A 16,509-nucleotide genomic window follows, 5' to 3' on the forward strand; every position below is an offset into this window, starting at 1 on the left:
CCACATATTTCAGTGCCACGTATCACATATTTCAGTGCCACGTGTTTCAGTGCCACGTATTTAAGTGCCACGTATCACATATTTCAGTGCCACGTATTTAAGTGCCACGTATTTAAGTGCCACGTATTTCAGTGCCACGTATTTCAGTGCCACGTATTTCAGTGCCACGTATCACGTATTTCAGTGCCACGTGTTTCAGTGCCACGTATTTAAGTGCCACGTATCACATATTTCAGTGCCACGTATTTAAGTGCCATGTATTTCAGTGCCACGTATTTCAGTGCCACGTATTTCAGTGCCACGTATCACATATTTCAGTTTCACGTATTTCAGTGCCACGTATTTCAGTGCCACGTATTTCAGTGCCACGTGTCACGTATTTCAGTGCCACGTGTTTCAGTGCCACGTATTTAAGTGCCACGTATCACGTATTTCAGTGCCACGTATTTCAGTGCCACGTATTTCAGTGCCACGTATTTCAGTGCCACATATTTCAGTGCCACGTATTTCAGTCACGGTTAGGGTTAGGGTTAGGGGTAGGGTTAGGGTTAGGGCTAGGGTTGGAGGTAAAGTTAGGGTTGGGGCTAAAGTTAGGGTTGGGGCTAAAGTTAGGGTTAGGGTTTGGATTACATTTACGTTTGGATTAGGGTTGGGATTAGAATTATGGGTGTGTCAGGGCTAGGGGTGTGGTTAGGGTTACCGTTGGGATTAGGGTTAGGGGTGTGTTTGGGTTAGGGTTTCAGGTAGAATTGGGGAGTTTCCACTGTCCAGGCACATCAGGGGCTCTCCAAGCGCGACATGGCGTCCAATCTCAATTCCAGCCAATTCTGCGTTGAAAAAGTAAAACAGTGCTCCTTCCCTTCCGAGCTCTCCCGTGTGCCCAAAAATGGGTTTACCCCAACATATGTGTTATCTGCGTACTCGGGACAAATTGAACAACAACTTCTGGGGTCCAAGTTCTCTTGTTATCCTTAGGAAAATAAAAATTTGGGGGGCTAAAAATCATTTTTGTGGGAAAAAAAAGATGTTTTATTTTCACGGCTCTGCGTTATAAACTGTAGTGAAACACTTGGGGGTTCAAAGTTCTCACAACACATCTAGATAAGTTCCTTGGGAGGTCTAGTTTCCAATATGGGGTCACTTGTGGGGGGTTTGTACTGTTTGGGTACATCAGGGGCTCTGCAAATGCAACGTGACGCCTGCAGACCAATCCATTTAAGGCTGCATTCCAAATGGCGCTCCTTCCCTTCCGAGCTCTGTCATGCACCCAAACAGTGGTTCCAACCCACATATGGGGTATCAGCGTACTCAGGACAAATTGGACAACAACTTTTGGGGTCTAATTTATCCTGTTACCCTTGTGAAAATACAAAACTGGGGGCTAAAAAATCATTTTTGTGAAAAAAAAAAAGAATTTTTATTTTCACGGCTTTGCGCTATAAACTTTAGTGAAACACTTGGGGGTTCAAAGTTCTCAAAACACATCTAGATAAGTTCCTTGGGAGGTCTAGTTTCCAATATGGGGTCACTTGTGGGGGGTTTGTACTATTTGGGTACATCAGGGGCTCTGCAAATGCAACGTGACGGCTGCTGACCAATCCATTTAAGTCTGCATTCCAAATGGCGCTCCTTCCCTTCCGAGCTCTGTCATGCGCCCAAACAGTGGTTCCCCCCCCACATATGGGGTATCAGCGTACTCAGGACAAACTGGAAAACAAATTTTGGGGTCCAATTTATTCTGTTACCCTTGTAAAAATACAAAGCTGGGTGCTAAAAAATCATTTTTGAGAAAAAAAATAAAAATTATTTTCACGGCTCTGCGTTATAATCTGTAGTGAAACACTTGGGGGTTCAAAGCTCTCAAAACACATCTAGATAAGTTCCTTAGGGGGTCTACTTTCCAAAATGGTGTCACTTGTAGGGAGTTTCAATGTTTAGGCACATCAGGGGCTCTCCAAACGCAACATGGCGTCCCATCTCAATTCCAGTCAATTTTGCATTGAAAAGTCAAATGGCGCTCCTTCCCTTCCAAGCTCTGCCATGCGCCCAAACAATGGTTTACACCCACATATGGGGTATCAGCGTACTCAGGACAAATTGGCCAACATTTTTTGGGGTCCAATTTCTTCTCTTACCCTTGGGAAAATAAAAAATTGGGGGCGAAAAGATCATTTTTGTGAAAAAATATGATTTTTTATTTTTACGGCTCTGCATTATAAACTTCTGTGAAGCACTTGGTGGGTCAAAGTGCTCACCACACATCTAGATAAGTTCCTTAGGGGGTCTACTTTCCAAAATGGTGTCACTTGTAGGGAGTTTCAATGTTTAGGCACATCAGGGGCTCTCCAAACGCAACATGGCGTCCCATCTCAATTCCAGTCAATTTTGCATTGAAAAGTCAAATGGCGCTCCTTCCCTTCCAAGCTCTGCCATGCGCCCAAACAATGGTTTACACCCACATATGGGGTATCATCGTACTCAGGACAAATTGCACAACATTTTTTGGGGTCCAATTTCTTCTCTTACCCTTGGGAAAATAAAAAATTGGGGGCAAAAAGATCATTTTTGTGAAAAAATATGATTTTTTATTTTTACGGCTCTGCATTATAAACTTCTGTGAAGCACTTGGTGGGTCAAAGTGCTCACCACACATCTAGATAAGTTCCTTAGGGGGTCTACTTTCCAAAATGGTGTCACTTGTAGGGAGTTTCAATGTCTAGGCACATCAGGGGCTCTCCAAATGCAACATGGCGTCCCATCTCAATTCCAGTCAATTTTGCATTGAAAAGTCAAATGGCGCTCCTTCCCTTCCAAGCTCTGCCATGCGCCCAAACAATGGTTTACACCCACATATGGGGTATCAGCGTACTCAGGACAAATTGGCCAACATGTTTTGGGGTCCAATTTCTTCTCTTACCCTTGGGAAAATAAAAAATTGGGGGCGAAAAGATCATTTTTGTGAAAAAATATGATTTTTTATTTTTACGGCTCTGCATTATAAACTTCTGTGAAGCACTTGGTGGGTCAAAGTGCTCACCACACATCAAGATAAGTTCCTTAGGGGGTCTAATTTTCAAAATGGTGTCACTTGTAGGGGGTTTCAGTGTTTAGGCACATCAGGGGCTCTCCAAACGCAACATGGCGTCCCATCTCAATTCCAGTAAATTTTGCATTGAAAAGTCAAATGGCGCTCCTTTCCTTCCGAGCTCTGCCATACGCCCAAACAGTGGTTTACCCCCACATATGGGGTATCAGCGTACTCAGGACAAATTGTACAACAACTTTGGGGGTCCATTTTTTCCTGTTACCCTTGGTAAAATAAAACAAATTGGAGCTGAAATAAATTTTGTGTGAAAAAAAGTTAAATGTTCATTTTTATTTAAACATTCCAAAAATTCCTGTGAAACACCTGAAGGGTTAATAAACTTCTTGAATGTGGTTTTGAGCACCTTGAGGGGTGCAGTTTTTAGAATGGTGTCACACTTGAGTATTTTCTATCATATAGACCCCTCAAAATGACTTCAAATGAGATGTGGTCCCTAAAAAAAAATGGTGCTGTAAAAATGAGAAATTGCTGGTCAACTTTTAACCCTTATAACTCCGTCACAAAAAAAAATTTTGGTTCCAAAATTGTACTGATGTAAAGTAGACATGTGGGAAATGTTACTTATTAAGTATTTTGCGTGACATATGTCTGTGATTTAAGGGCATAAAAATTCAAAGTTGGAAAATTGCAAAATTTTCTAAATTTTCGCCAAATTTCCATTTTTTTCACAAATAAACGCAAGTTATATCGAATAAATTTTACCACTAACATGAAGTACAATATGTCACGAGAAAACAGTGTCAGAATCGCCAAGATCCGTCAAAGCGTTCCAGAGTTATAGCCTCATAAAGGGACAGTGGTCAGAAATGTAAAAATTGGCCCGGTCATTAACGTGCAAACCACCCTTGGGGGTGAAGGGGTTAAACTGCCTCGAGTGCAGGCCTCAGCCTACACTCTGCTCCTCCTGCTGTCCCTGGGCTCCAACACCACCAGTTGCTGCTCGGAAGTGCTGTCTGCACAGTCAACACCTGCTCCAGTGTTATTGGGGTTCAGTAACGCCAGATGCTCCCCTGCTGTGTGTGCGCCAATCAATCTAGTCTGCTCCTCCTGCTGTCCCTGGGCTCCAACACCGCCAGTTGCCACTCGGAAGTGCTGTCTGCACAGTCAACACCTGCTCCAGTGTTATTGGGGTTCAGTAATGCCAGATGCTCCCCTGCTGTGTGTGAGGCAACTGCTCCTGCTCCCTTCAAACTCACACAACTTCAGAAATTAAACTTGCTCCAATTAGGCTTTGGCCTGCACTCTTTTTTTCTGTAATCCCTGGGCTTCAACACCGCCAGTTGCTGCCCGGAAGTGCTGTATGCACAGAGAAAAACACAAGCTCCAGTGTTAGTGGGGTTCAGTAACGCCAGCTGCACCCCTGCTGTGTGTGTGGCAATCACTCAAGTCTGCTCCTCCTGCTGTCCCTGGGCTCCAACACTGCCAGTTGCTGCCCGGAAGTGCCGTTTGCACAGTCAACACTTGCTGCCATGCTATTGGGTTTCAGTAACGTCAGCTGATTCCCAGCTGTGTATCTGGCAATGTGTCCTGCGACCTCAACGCTGACATCACAACAGAAATTAAAGGGAACCTGTCCTCCCCAGGCATTTGTAACTAGAAGAGCCACCTTGTGCAGCACTAATGCTGCATTTGGACAAGGTGGCTCTTTTAGTTATTCTCCTTGCACACGCTGAAGTTAACACTTATAAAATGTGCCCCCTCGTACCTTGAAACCGTCCCGGAGGTGGGACTTTCCTTCTTAATGGGACGCAGCACAGCCATCATTCCTACCTCCTTGGCGCCGCTCGCCGCCTCCTCAGCGTTGTTTGAATCTGTCCCGGAGCCTGCGCTGTTATGTTATCCCTTGGCCATGCGCAGTTAGCGCTGCCCGTCTTCTGACATCATTTGGTGTCAGGCTGGCTGCGCCTGTGCGACCACCCTGCCCGAGATCACATCGCACAGTGTCTTATTTATTCACACTGCGGGGCTGGGATTCATGGGCTTGCACAGTGCATATCTTCGCCTCTCACTCATCTCCTTCCACCTTCTTCAGACTGTGCATACTTTTCAATATCGGAAGGTATCGCTCAACACTGCTCATCACATAGTGGAATGCGTTGAGAGCAATAAAACCTAAAAATTATCAATGTAAATCACAACTAATATCCCATGGAGGTCTGGATTTGGAATGATGCTCAAAATCAAAGTGGTAAATCAAATTACAGGCTGATCTAACTTCAGTGGAAATGCCTAAAGACAAGGTGATGCTCAGAAGTGTGTGTGGCCTCAAAGAACCTGTATGACCTCCCTACAACATCTGGGCATTCTCCTGATGAGGCAGCGGATGTTCTCCTGAGGGATCTCCTCTCAGACTTGCATTAAAGCATCAGTCAACTCCTGGACAGTCTGTGGTGCAACGTGGCGTTGGTGGCTGGAACGAGAAGTATTGTCCCAGATGTGCTCTATTGGATTCAGGTCTGTGGAATGGGCCTTCACCATGCCTTCACCATGCAGGAACTGCTGACACACTTCAGCCACATGATGCCTAGCATTGTCATGAACAGTGCACATATATAGTATTGTTCAAAAGTTTAGGCAGTTATTAAAAATTCTACAAAGCAAGAATTCTTTCAAAAATAAAAGTGTTGATAGTTTATTTTTATCAGTTAACAAAATGTTAAGTGAATAAACAACAGAGAATTATAAAGCAAATATGTATTTACGTGACCATCCTTGGTCACATTATCAATTCTAGCAGCAGTGTTTATCTGTTCTTCTGTATTAAAGTTTGGCTGTTCCTATCACAGTTTTAAACCACCTACAATGCTGTTACTATTTCAGGCAAGAGCTGAATTTCAACCTACATATGAAAATGATGAATATTATCAACTGTTCGGTATAATTGGTTATTCATACATCTAACTAAAATAATACAAAATCTAGGTCCACTTGTATACAGTTTTTGAAGGAACTCTGTAAGCAGGCTGTTCCAAAGAGCTTGGAGTACTAGCCATAAATATTTTGGGGATGTAGGCTTGCACAAATCCTTCTGTATCTTCGTGTCATCTCACAAAAACTCAACGATGTTGAGATCAGGGATCTGTGGGCATCATATCTTTAGTTCCAGGACTCATTGTTTTTCTTTATGCTGAAGATAATTTCTAATGTCATTGGTTTTTTTACACAGTTGTGCTCAAAAGTTTACATACCCCAGCATAATTTTTGCTTTCTTGGCCTTTTTTCAGAGAATATGAATGATAACACCAAAACTTTTTCTCCGATCTTGGTTAGTGGTTGGGTGAAGCAATTTATTGTCAAACTACTATGTTTTCTCTTTTTAAATCATAATGACAACCCAAAATATCCAAAAGACCCTGATCAAAAGTTCACATGCCCTGGTGATTTTGGCCTGATAACATGCACAGAAGTTGACACAAATGGGTTTGAATGGCTACTAAAGATAACATCCTCACCTGTGACTTGTTTGCTTGTAATCAGGGTGTGTGCATAAAAGGTGAGTGAGTTTCTGGGATCCAGACAGACTCTTGCATCTTTCATCCAGCCACTGATGTTTCTGGATTGTGAGTCATGGGGAAAGCAAAAGAATTGTCAACGGATCTATGGGAAAAAGGTAGTTGAACTGTATAACACAGGAAAGGGATACAAAAAGATATCCATGGAATTGATAATGCCCATCAGCAGTGTTCACACTGTGATTAACAAATGGAAAATCAGGGGCTCTGTAAAAACAAAACCACGGTCAGGTAGACCAACAAAAATTTCATCCACAACTGCCAGGAAAATTGTTTGGGATGCAAAGAAAAACCCACAAATAACATCAACTGAAATACTGGACTCTCGAAAACTAGCAGTGTGGCTGTTTCAAGATGCACAATGAGGAGGCACTTGAAGAAAAATGGACTGCATGTCGAGTTGCCAGAAGAAAGCCATTTCTGCACAAATGCCACAAAGCATCTTGCCTACAATACACAAAATAGCATAGAGACAAGCCTCAAAACTTCTGGAACAAGGTAATTTTTAGTGATGAGACCAAAATTGAACTTTTTTATTACAACCATAAACGTTACGTTTGGAGAGAGGTCAACAAGGCCTATGATGAAAGGAACACCATTCTTACTGCAAAGCACATATGTGGATCGCTGATGTTTTGGAGATATGTGAGCTGCAAAGGCACAGGAAACTTGGTCAAAGTTGAACGAAAGATGAATGCAGCATGTTATCAGCAAATACTGGAGGCAAATTTGCACTCATCAGCCCATAAGCTACGCATGGGACGAACTTGTACATTCCAACATGACATCGATCCAAAACACAAGGCCAAGTCAACCTGTCTTTGGCTACAGCAGAACAAAGTGAAGGTTCTAGAATGGCCATCTTAGTCTCCTGACCTCAACGTCATTGAGTCACTCTGGGGAGATCTCAAGCGTGCAGTTCATGCTAGACAGCCCAGGAATTTATAGGAAATGGAGGCTTTTTGTCATGAAGAGTGGGCAGCTTTACTATCTGAGAAAATAAAGAACTTCATCCACAACTACCTCAAAAGACTTCAAGCTGTCATTTATGTTAGAGGGTGCAATACATGGTATTAAGAAATGTGTATGTAAACTTTTGATCAGGGTCATTTGGATGTTTTGGGTTGTCTGTATGATTTAAAAAGAGAAAACACAGTAGTTTGACAATAAATGGCTTCACCCAACCACTAACCATGAGTGGAGAAAAAGTTTTGGTGTTATCATTCATATTCTCTGAAAAAAAGACCAAGAAAGCACAACTCTATTTGGGGCCACTGTCCTGCTGCAGAATTAAATTGTATCCAATTAGACATCTCCATAATGGTATTGCTTGATGGGTTAGTATTTCTCTTATATGATTTTCTCAGCATTGCAGACTTCATTAATCCTGATCATATTCCCAATTCCATTTGCTGAAATGTGGCTCCAAACTTGAAGAGAATTTCCACCGTATGTCACTGCTGTATGCAGATGCTCACTGTTACACTGTTCTCCAGCCTTTCAAGAAACAAACTGCCTTTTTTACAGCCAAATAATTAAAATTTTGATTGCTCAATCCAGAGCAACTACTGCCACTTTTCTGCACATCAGTTTTCATGCATAGTTGAGTTGTTTTGCCTTGTTTCCATGTCCAAAGTAAGACTTTCAATTCATAATTGAAGACCACTTCACATCAGACTTCTCAGAACAGAAGATGGGTGTAGGTTGGTCCCACTGGATGCTGCCAGTCCTGAGCTAATAGAATATTTGCTAATGGGAAGGAAGCATGCTGTGTCTTTCATCTGCTGTACTAAGTTTAATTGACCAGCTACTTCATCTACCCTCCTCAATGCTGCATATTTATTAATGTTTCTTCAAAAGAACTTGAACAATACATCTTGAACCCAATAGAAAATCTATTGGAGGGAGCTGAAACTCAATGTTGCAAAGCAACAGCCTTGAAAGCTGAAATATCTGGAGAAGACATGTAAGGAGGAGTGGGACAAAATCCCTTCTGCAGTCTGTGCAAACCTGGTCAAGAACTAGAGGAAAAGTCTGACCTCTATAATTTCAAACAAAGGTTTCTGTACCAAATATTAAGTTTTATTTTTCTATTGTATCAAATACTTATGTCATGCAATAAAAATGAAATGTAATTATTTAAAAAGCATTCTGTCACTCATAGTTGAAGTGTACCTACGATAAAAATTACAGACCTCTCCATTCTTCCATTCAATCAGATCATGTAAAGAGCTTGCCAAAAACTGTGAAATAATTAGTTTTCTTTTTTTGTGAAGAAAACAACAAATGGCCATAATAACTGATAACTTAAGTGTGCATAACTATTCATCCCTCCAAAAGTAGTACTTTGTAGAACCTTCTTTTCTAGCAATTACAGGTGCAATTCACATTGTATAAGTCTCTATGAGCTTTCAACATCTTGCCACTGGGATTTTTGCCCATTCCTGAAGGCAAAACTGATCCTTTAAGTTAGATGGTTTCCTCTGGTGAAAAATAATCTTCAAGTCTGACTGCAGATTCTCAATAGGATTAAGATCTGGGCTTTGACTAGGCCACTCTAAAATATTTACATGTTTTCCCTTAAACCACTTGAGTATTTCTTAAGCAGTATGCTTTGGGTCATTGTCTTGTTGGAAGGTGAACTTCTGTTCCAATCTCAAATTACTGACAGACTGAAACAGGTTTTGCTCAAGAATATCCCCAAATTTTGTTCCTTCTATCTATCCCTTGACTTAGTCCATTGTCTCTGTCCTTGCTGCCGAAGAACATCCCCACAGCATGATGCTGCCACCACCATATATCACTGTGGGGATGGTGTTTTTGGAGTGATGAGCTGTGATGATTTGGTGCCAGACACCTTCCTCCATACATCTGAGGAGTCTCCAACATGTCTTTTGGCAAACTCAAGACTAGCCTTACCATTTCTGTGTGTAAATAAAGGTTTTTTCTTTACACTCTTTCATAAAGGGTAAAGCTTATTGTGGTTGTAAGGACAAATACTCCAGCCTCGGCTTGAGAACTCTGCACCTCTTTCAGGGTTACCTTTGATCTCTGTACTACCTCTCTGATTAATGCCCTCCTTGCCCAGACTGAGAATTTCGGTGGGTGGCCTTATCTTGGTAGGTTTGTTGTGTTACCATGGTCTTTCCATTTGATGAAAATGGATGTGATGGTGCTCGGAGATTAGGATATATTTTCCTTTAAATTTGACTTGTACTTCTCAACAACTTCGTCCTTGACTTGTTTGGAGATCTTCTTGGTCTTCATGGTGTTATTTGATTAATGGTGTATTTTGCTTAATGGTGTTGCAGTTTTATTTAATCTGGCATTTTGTAATTCATACATTTTTTTGAAACATATCCATGATTTGATTTTTATATATACGTTTTCAGGAACAGTATCCTACTTTTCAGCTGCTAATTTGATGACAGTTTGATGATAACTGTAGCCCCAGAAAAACTCTCACCTTTGTGCCAATCCACAGCTAATTGCTATACATGACAAACTAAAGAGCATGTGATTTGATAATTATAGGGAAGCACTTTTTTTAAACAGTTAAATGTCTTACAAGCAGTATCCCTATACCTGATGCATAATATGCAGGTGCACAGGTCACAAAATTGTAAGCTCATTCCTGTAAAAAAATTCTCTACCCTACAAAAATATGTAAAGCACTCATCACACAAAAAATGGCAACACTATATGAATACATTTCAATAACATGCTATGTTTACTTATCCCACTGTTTTCCATTTACTGCTGAAAATGATTAAGGAACTAAGCTGTACAGTATAACTACAAGTCAATTAAACTTTAGGGATATCAGTCTGTCCATTTATGATGCATGAGCAATTTTTGTCAGTCAATTTCACCAGCTTTGGTGCAAATGAATGTAAAAACTAGAGAGGCAAGACAACCTCCAAAAAGGTAATTATTTTCCCATACTGTTGTGGAACCTGAGCTCACAGCCCCTCACCATGCAGCTTGATTGGAGACCACCAGAAAAGGCAGGTCTACCACTGCCATCCCATTCTCTTCCAAGATGAGGGCAGGTTCACACTGAACATATGTGATAGATATAATAGAGTCTGGAGAGGCAGTGCAACATTATCCAGCACATGCAATTTGGAAATGGGTCCATGTTGTTCAGGGAAAGCATATCCTTGGAGGGTCTCACAAACTTCTACTTGATACCCAACAGTACTCTGCTATTAGGTAATGAGATGAAACCCTTAGAGACTCTGTATGGCTCTGGTTGAGGACAATGCCCAACCTCATGTAGTCAGAGTCTGTAGACAGATTCTGGATAACAAAAGTGTTGATGCTATTATAAGAACCTCTGGGACATTATGTATCAGTGCATCCGTTATTACAAAATAGTGGCACAGACTGCCCAGGTTCACTGAAAAATGTTTAGGAGGAGTTCCTCCATGACACAAGTTGTTATCTTATCAGGGGTGTGCCTAGACATTTTTTAGACTGAATACATGCACATAGCGGCCATACAAACTACTTTGTCAGATTATGCCTTGCAAAAATTAAATTTAAACAAATTAGATACATCTGTAATTTCATTTTTTTACAGTATCTTGATTTTTTGTGTGATATAGAATCCAGTCCACACTTGGTTGATGGTTTTGATCACATTAACTTTTGATACGTCATCTTGCTTGAATTGCACAATTCATATCTTTAGAGATTTTTCATTTGAATCTTTCGCTAATTTAGATTTGATGTGTGACTGAAGTGTTCCTTAATTTTTTGGACAAGTATATTAATATTAAATATTGTACTTTATGAGTGTACACAAACCAGTTAGACCATGCCAATAGATTTTTGTCATAAAATATCAAAATACTTTAAAAATAATTTTGCACTCCACAAACATATTATAACCCCAGGTATACCAACTGCATGATATAATATTGCTCTTGTACTATTGATCCAACATTCATAAAACCTAATGGTAGGAGCAAACGATCATGGAGATATTTTATAAAACAAAGGCTATTTTTAAGAATGTGTTATTAAGGAATTTAGGTGCTATGTGCATAATTATATTTTTATGATATGCATAATTATAGTTTTATGATATTACTTTTTCTTTGACTTGATATCATAAGTAAATATACTTATGTTGATGTATTAGACCGCCTATGCAGGTTTATGTAGGGATGATGCATCAGTTATAAAGGAAAACTATTCATTTTTTATAACTAACCGAACATTGCCTAAAGCAAAATTTCTTGCCGGAGACATACAGGCTTATTCTTGGTGTTCATTCCTCGCTTCTTCTATCACTAATTTATATGGCTATGGACAGGATTGCAAATTTGCTGTCCGAATTTTTAAGTAATTGGTCTTAGTCCTGCTGAGTACAAATTGTTGTTTGTGCCTTAAGTATAGAAAGTATATACAGTAGATGCTGGCTTTGTGATTCAGTAGCATCCCTTACAAAACAAACCCAGCAAGTAGATCACAGTTGTATGAGATAGCTAGAAGAAAAATGCATAATCTAGACAGCAGAATATGATACACCTGGGGTCAGCATGAAGCACTTCAGTGAGGTAAGATTGTTCTGCTTTTACATAGTATTAATGAAAAATACAGTTTTACGTTGTTAGAATATCTAACCATGACTTCTCCAAAAGCCACCATTATCAAACACATGCACCAGCAGGGCAAGCATTGTAAAAATAGAAAATCAGTTATTACCTGGCTTTTGTACTGGGACTGAAGTTTAATGAAAGAAAAAATATAAGCTCAATTATTTTCAGAATTATATAAGTCCGTTCTTACAGTGATTGTGTTATTGCTATTACAAAGACTAAAACAAGACACTCAAGTATAGAAAACTGGAATCTTATTTTACAGTTTACAATCTAAAAAAAAAGATTCCAGCAAATCAAGTTAAAAGACTCAATAAATAAAAATATTTAAAGAATTTGTAAACTTTATGGATTGCAAATATTACTCACGCTTGGACTAGCCCACAGGGGAAGTGGTGAATCACTCAGTGGGCACTTCTAACAGTAAGAGCCCTATTCCCATATATGAGCGGTATTTGGCACAATGCACTTGTTTCTCAATGTATGGACAAATTCAGCACCTCATTATTCCTTTAAAAAACTATCCAGTTTAATTTTACATAGAAGTGTATATATTGTGACAAAGTCACTGGTAAAGTGCTGGAGAGGAGATATGCTTCACTACACTTAATGGTGTCAGTGATATAAAACCAAGAGTTTTTCCTCCAGCACACTAAGTGTGTTGAGGGGTTAAGCTAATTTGTATAATGGGTTGAGTTTTATGTGGACATCCATAGAGTGGGTGGGAGGATGTCCACCTTAGATCCACCCCAGGGTGTGGTCTGGGGCTTAAGTAGCTGGTCTCCAAAGGCAGCAGTGTTCAGTGTCTGGAGAGGAACACTCCAAAGAAGTGTTTGTGTGTTGCTTATGCCTGAACCGTGGGTCTTGTTAACCCTGAGCGGTCTGATCCCTGCTAATACAAGGAATGTGCCTAGTGCTACCAATATGTTTTTGTTTTGCTGCTTTGCCCAGAAGGCCATGGTTACTTTGTGCTTCACCTTGGTTTATGCCTCATCTAAACAGACCAAGTGCATTCCTAAAGCCACAGTGTTCTCGTGTCAACCTCCATGTGCAACCAAGTGAGCTGATCTACAATACAGACCAAAAGTTTGGACACACTTTGTCATTTAAAGATTTTTCTGTATTTTCATGACTATGAAAATTGTAAATTCACACTGAAGGCATCAAAACTATGAATTAGCACTTGTGGAATTATATACTTAACAAAAACGTGTGAAACAACTGAAAATATGTCTTATATTGTAGGTTCTTGAAATTAGCCACCTTTTGCTTTGATGACTGCTTTGCACACTCATTTTGATACAGGAAAGAAATATATCTTGGTACCGTGTTAGCCAGTAGATAGAAAAATATTTAGAATTGAGAGTCCTCAGTAGTTGATACCTTTTAATGGCTAACTGAAAAGATGGTAACAAATTGCAAGCTTTCGAGACTACATATGTCTCTTCATCAGGCAAAGACTAAAACAAATTCTGAATCACATATTTATGCACAACATAGTATAGAGAAAAAAAAAAAAAAAAAAGAGGGGAAAATGTTTTTTTTTCCCCTCTTTTTTTTTTTTTTTTTCTCTATACTATGTTGTGCATAAATATGTGATTCTTCAGAATTTGTTTTAGTCTTTGCCTGATGAAGAGACGTATGTAGTCTCGAAAGCTTGCAATTTGTTACCATCTTTTCAGTTAGCCATTAAAAGGTATCAACTACTGAGGACTCTCAATTCTAAATATTTTGCACACTCATGGCATTCTTTTGATGAGCTTGAAGAGGTAGTCACCGGAAATGGTTTTCACTTCACAGGTGTGCCCTGTCAGGTTTAATATGTGGGATTTCTTGCCTTATAAATGGGGTTGGGACCATCAGTTGTGTTGTGCAGAAGTCTGGTGGATACACAGCTGATATTCCTACTGAATAGACTGTTAGAATTTGTATTATGGCAAGAAAAAAGCAGCTAAGTAAAGAAAAATGAGTGTCCATCATTACTTTAAGAAACGAGGTCAGTCAGTCCGAAAAATTGGAAAAACTTTGAAAGTGTCCCCAAGTGCAGTGGCAAAAACCATCAAGCGCTACAAAGAAACTGGCTCACATGAGGACCGCCCCAGGAAATGAAGACCAAGAGTCACCTCTGCTTCTGAGGATAAGTTTATTCGAGAAACCAACCTCAGAAATCGCAGGTTAACAGCAGCTAAGATTAGAGACCTGGTCAATGTCACACAGAGTTCTAGCAGCCGACACATCTCTACAACAACTGTTAAGAGGAAACTTTGTGCAGCAGGCCTTCATGGGAAAATAGCTGCTAGGAAACCACTGCTAAGGACAGGCAACAAGCAGAAGAGACTTGTTTGGGCAAAAGAACACAAGGAATGGACATTAGACCAGTGGAAATCTGTGCTTTGGTCTGATGAGTCCAAATTTGAGATCTTTGGTTCCAACCACCGTGTCTTTGTGCGACGCAGAAAAGGTGAACGGATGGACTCTACATGCCTGGCTCCCACCGTGAAGCATGGAGGAGGAGGTGTGATGGTGTGGGGGTGCTTTGCTGGTGACACTGTTGGGGATTTATTCAAAATTGAGGGCATACTGAACCAGCATGGCTACCACAGCATCTTGCAGCGGCATGCTATTCCATTCGGTTTGCGTTTAGCTGGACCATCATTTATTTTTCAACAGGGCAATGACCCCAAACACACTTCCAGGCAGAGTAAGGGCTATTTGACCAAGAAGGAGAGTGATGGGGTGCTACACCAGATGACCTGGCCTCCACAGTCACCAGACCTGAACCCAATTGAGATGGTTTAGGTTGAGCTGGACCGCAGAGTGAAGGCAAAAGGGCCAACAAGTGCTAAGCATCTCTGGAAACTCCTTCAAGATTGTTGGAAGACCATTCCCGGTGACCGCCTCTTGAAGCTCATCAAGAGAATGCCAAGAGTGTGCAAAGCAGTCATCAAAGCAAAAGGTGGCTACTTTGAAGAACCTAGAATATAAGACATATTTTCAGCTGTTTCATATATTTTTGTTAAGTATATAATTCCACATGTGTTAATTCATAGTTTTGATGCCTTCAGTGTGAATGTACAATTTTCATAGTCATGAAAATACAGAAAAATCTTTAAATGAGAAGGTGTTTCCAAACTTTTGGTCTGTACTGTACCACAATATATATTTGTGAATGTAAGTAATGTCATATTTGAATTTTACTGAAAATAAGGCCCCAGAGTCAATGCTACTGGTGGGCCTTTGGTACACGAGTCCAACATTGATTATGTATGCTGGAATCCTTAATTCACCAATTTAGTGCCACATATTGGATGTAACAAACCTAAAAGTCAATATCAATCCTTTAATGAGCCTTGACACATTACTTAAGATATAAAGCAAACCCAGAAACTCAATTTGCAGATATCAGTGTTTGGCTGTTTGCCCCTCATCAGTGTATAAAACAGATGTCTGATTTGGCTGCATGAGAGGCCTCTGGCAGAGGGTCTAAAGGGTAACATTTCTCTCTGTGGAGAGTGCTAAGTGGGTGTTAGGAGACTTACCTCTTCCTTTTTGAAAAGGAAATTTTCATATTAAAATTTCCAGAGGAACATTGCATTATAAATCTCTTTATGCCTCCTTTGCGGTCATCACAAGGAGAAGCGTTATCCCCCTTACACCAATTTAGCAATGTTTTACATTGGAAATTCATTTACAATGTCACTAAGCAATTGTGCATTTACAGTCATCTCATTCAGTCAAATCCTCCAGACATACAGTCACTACACAGAGAATAATGCATATATTTCACTCATAGGGTGCCAAGATGGAGTGATAATGCAATGTAAATATTAATAAGTTATCTCTAAGTGATCTTTTTATATGTACGTTAATCCGCAGGTCCCAGCTGCTGGTCACAGAGATTGAATTGCATTACAAAGTACATCTCAAAATAAGACTTGTTGCCACTTAAATATACTTTTGGTGATCATGCTATTTTTATAAATATATCAATGTAGAAGAAGGAAGAAGGAATATGGATATGAAGCAGAGCTATTAGGATGTTAACTGCACTTCCATGGAAGAGTACAAATGATTAATTGTGATAATAAAATCCATGTGAGCACAATCTTTAAATATGAGCATGAGATATCCCATGCAATAATTGTTTGCATCATACTTCATCCTTTTCATTTTTGCATTTTTTTTGCAAGCGATAACATATCTTTGCACACAGTCCCTTCTCTAAATGCAAACTCACTGGAATACATGGTGATGAGACTGTTCCCTAGTCTGCAAAAAAATA

At 40.0% G+C, this 16,509-nt stretch overlaps 1 protein-coding gene across 3 annotated transcripts in view; it reads right to left on the reverse strand.

Annotated features, from left to right (window-relative positions):
* The window catches only part of LAMA2 (laminin subunit alpha 2), a 1,287,603-nt gene that overhangs the window by 104,240 nt on the left and 1,166,854 nt on the right, over positions 1-16,509 (reverse strand). For 2 of the 3 annotated variants that reach the window (XM_077289386.1, XM_077289385.1), the window contains one exon: positions 12,334-12,351. The exons of the other annotated variant lie outside the window; for it this stretch is intronic. In XM_077289386.1, coding sequence (XP_077145501.1) covers positions 12,334-12,351 — 18 coding nt within the window. The remainder of the gene's footprint in view (positions 1-12,333; positions 12,352-16,509) is intronic. 3 annotated transcript variants of the gene reach the window in all.

The sequence above is a fragment of the Ranitomeya variabilis genome, chromosome 2 (genome assembly GCF_051348905.1).
Source record: "Ranitomeya variabilis isolate aRanVar5 chromosome 2, aRanVar5.hap1, whole genome shotgun sequence".
Taxonomy (NCBI): Eukaryota; Metazoa; Chordata; class Amphibia; order Anura; family Dendrobatidae; genus Ranitomeya; species Ranitomeya variabilis.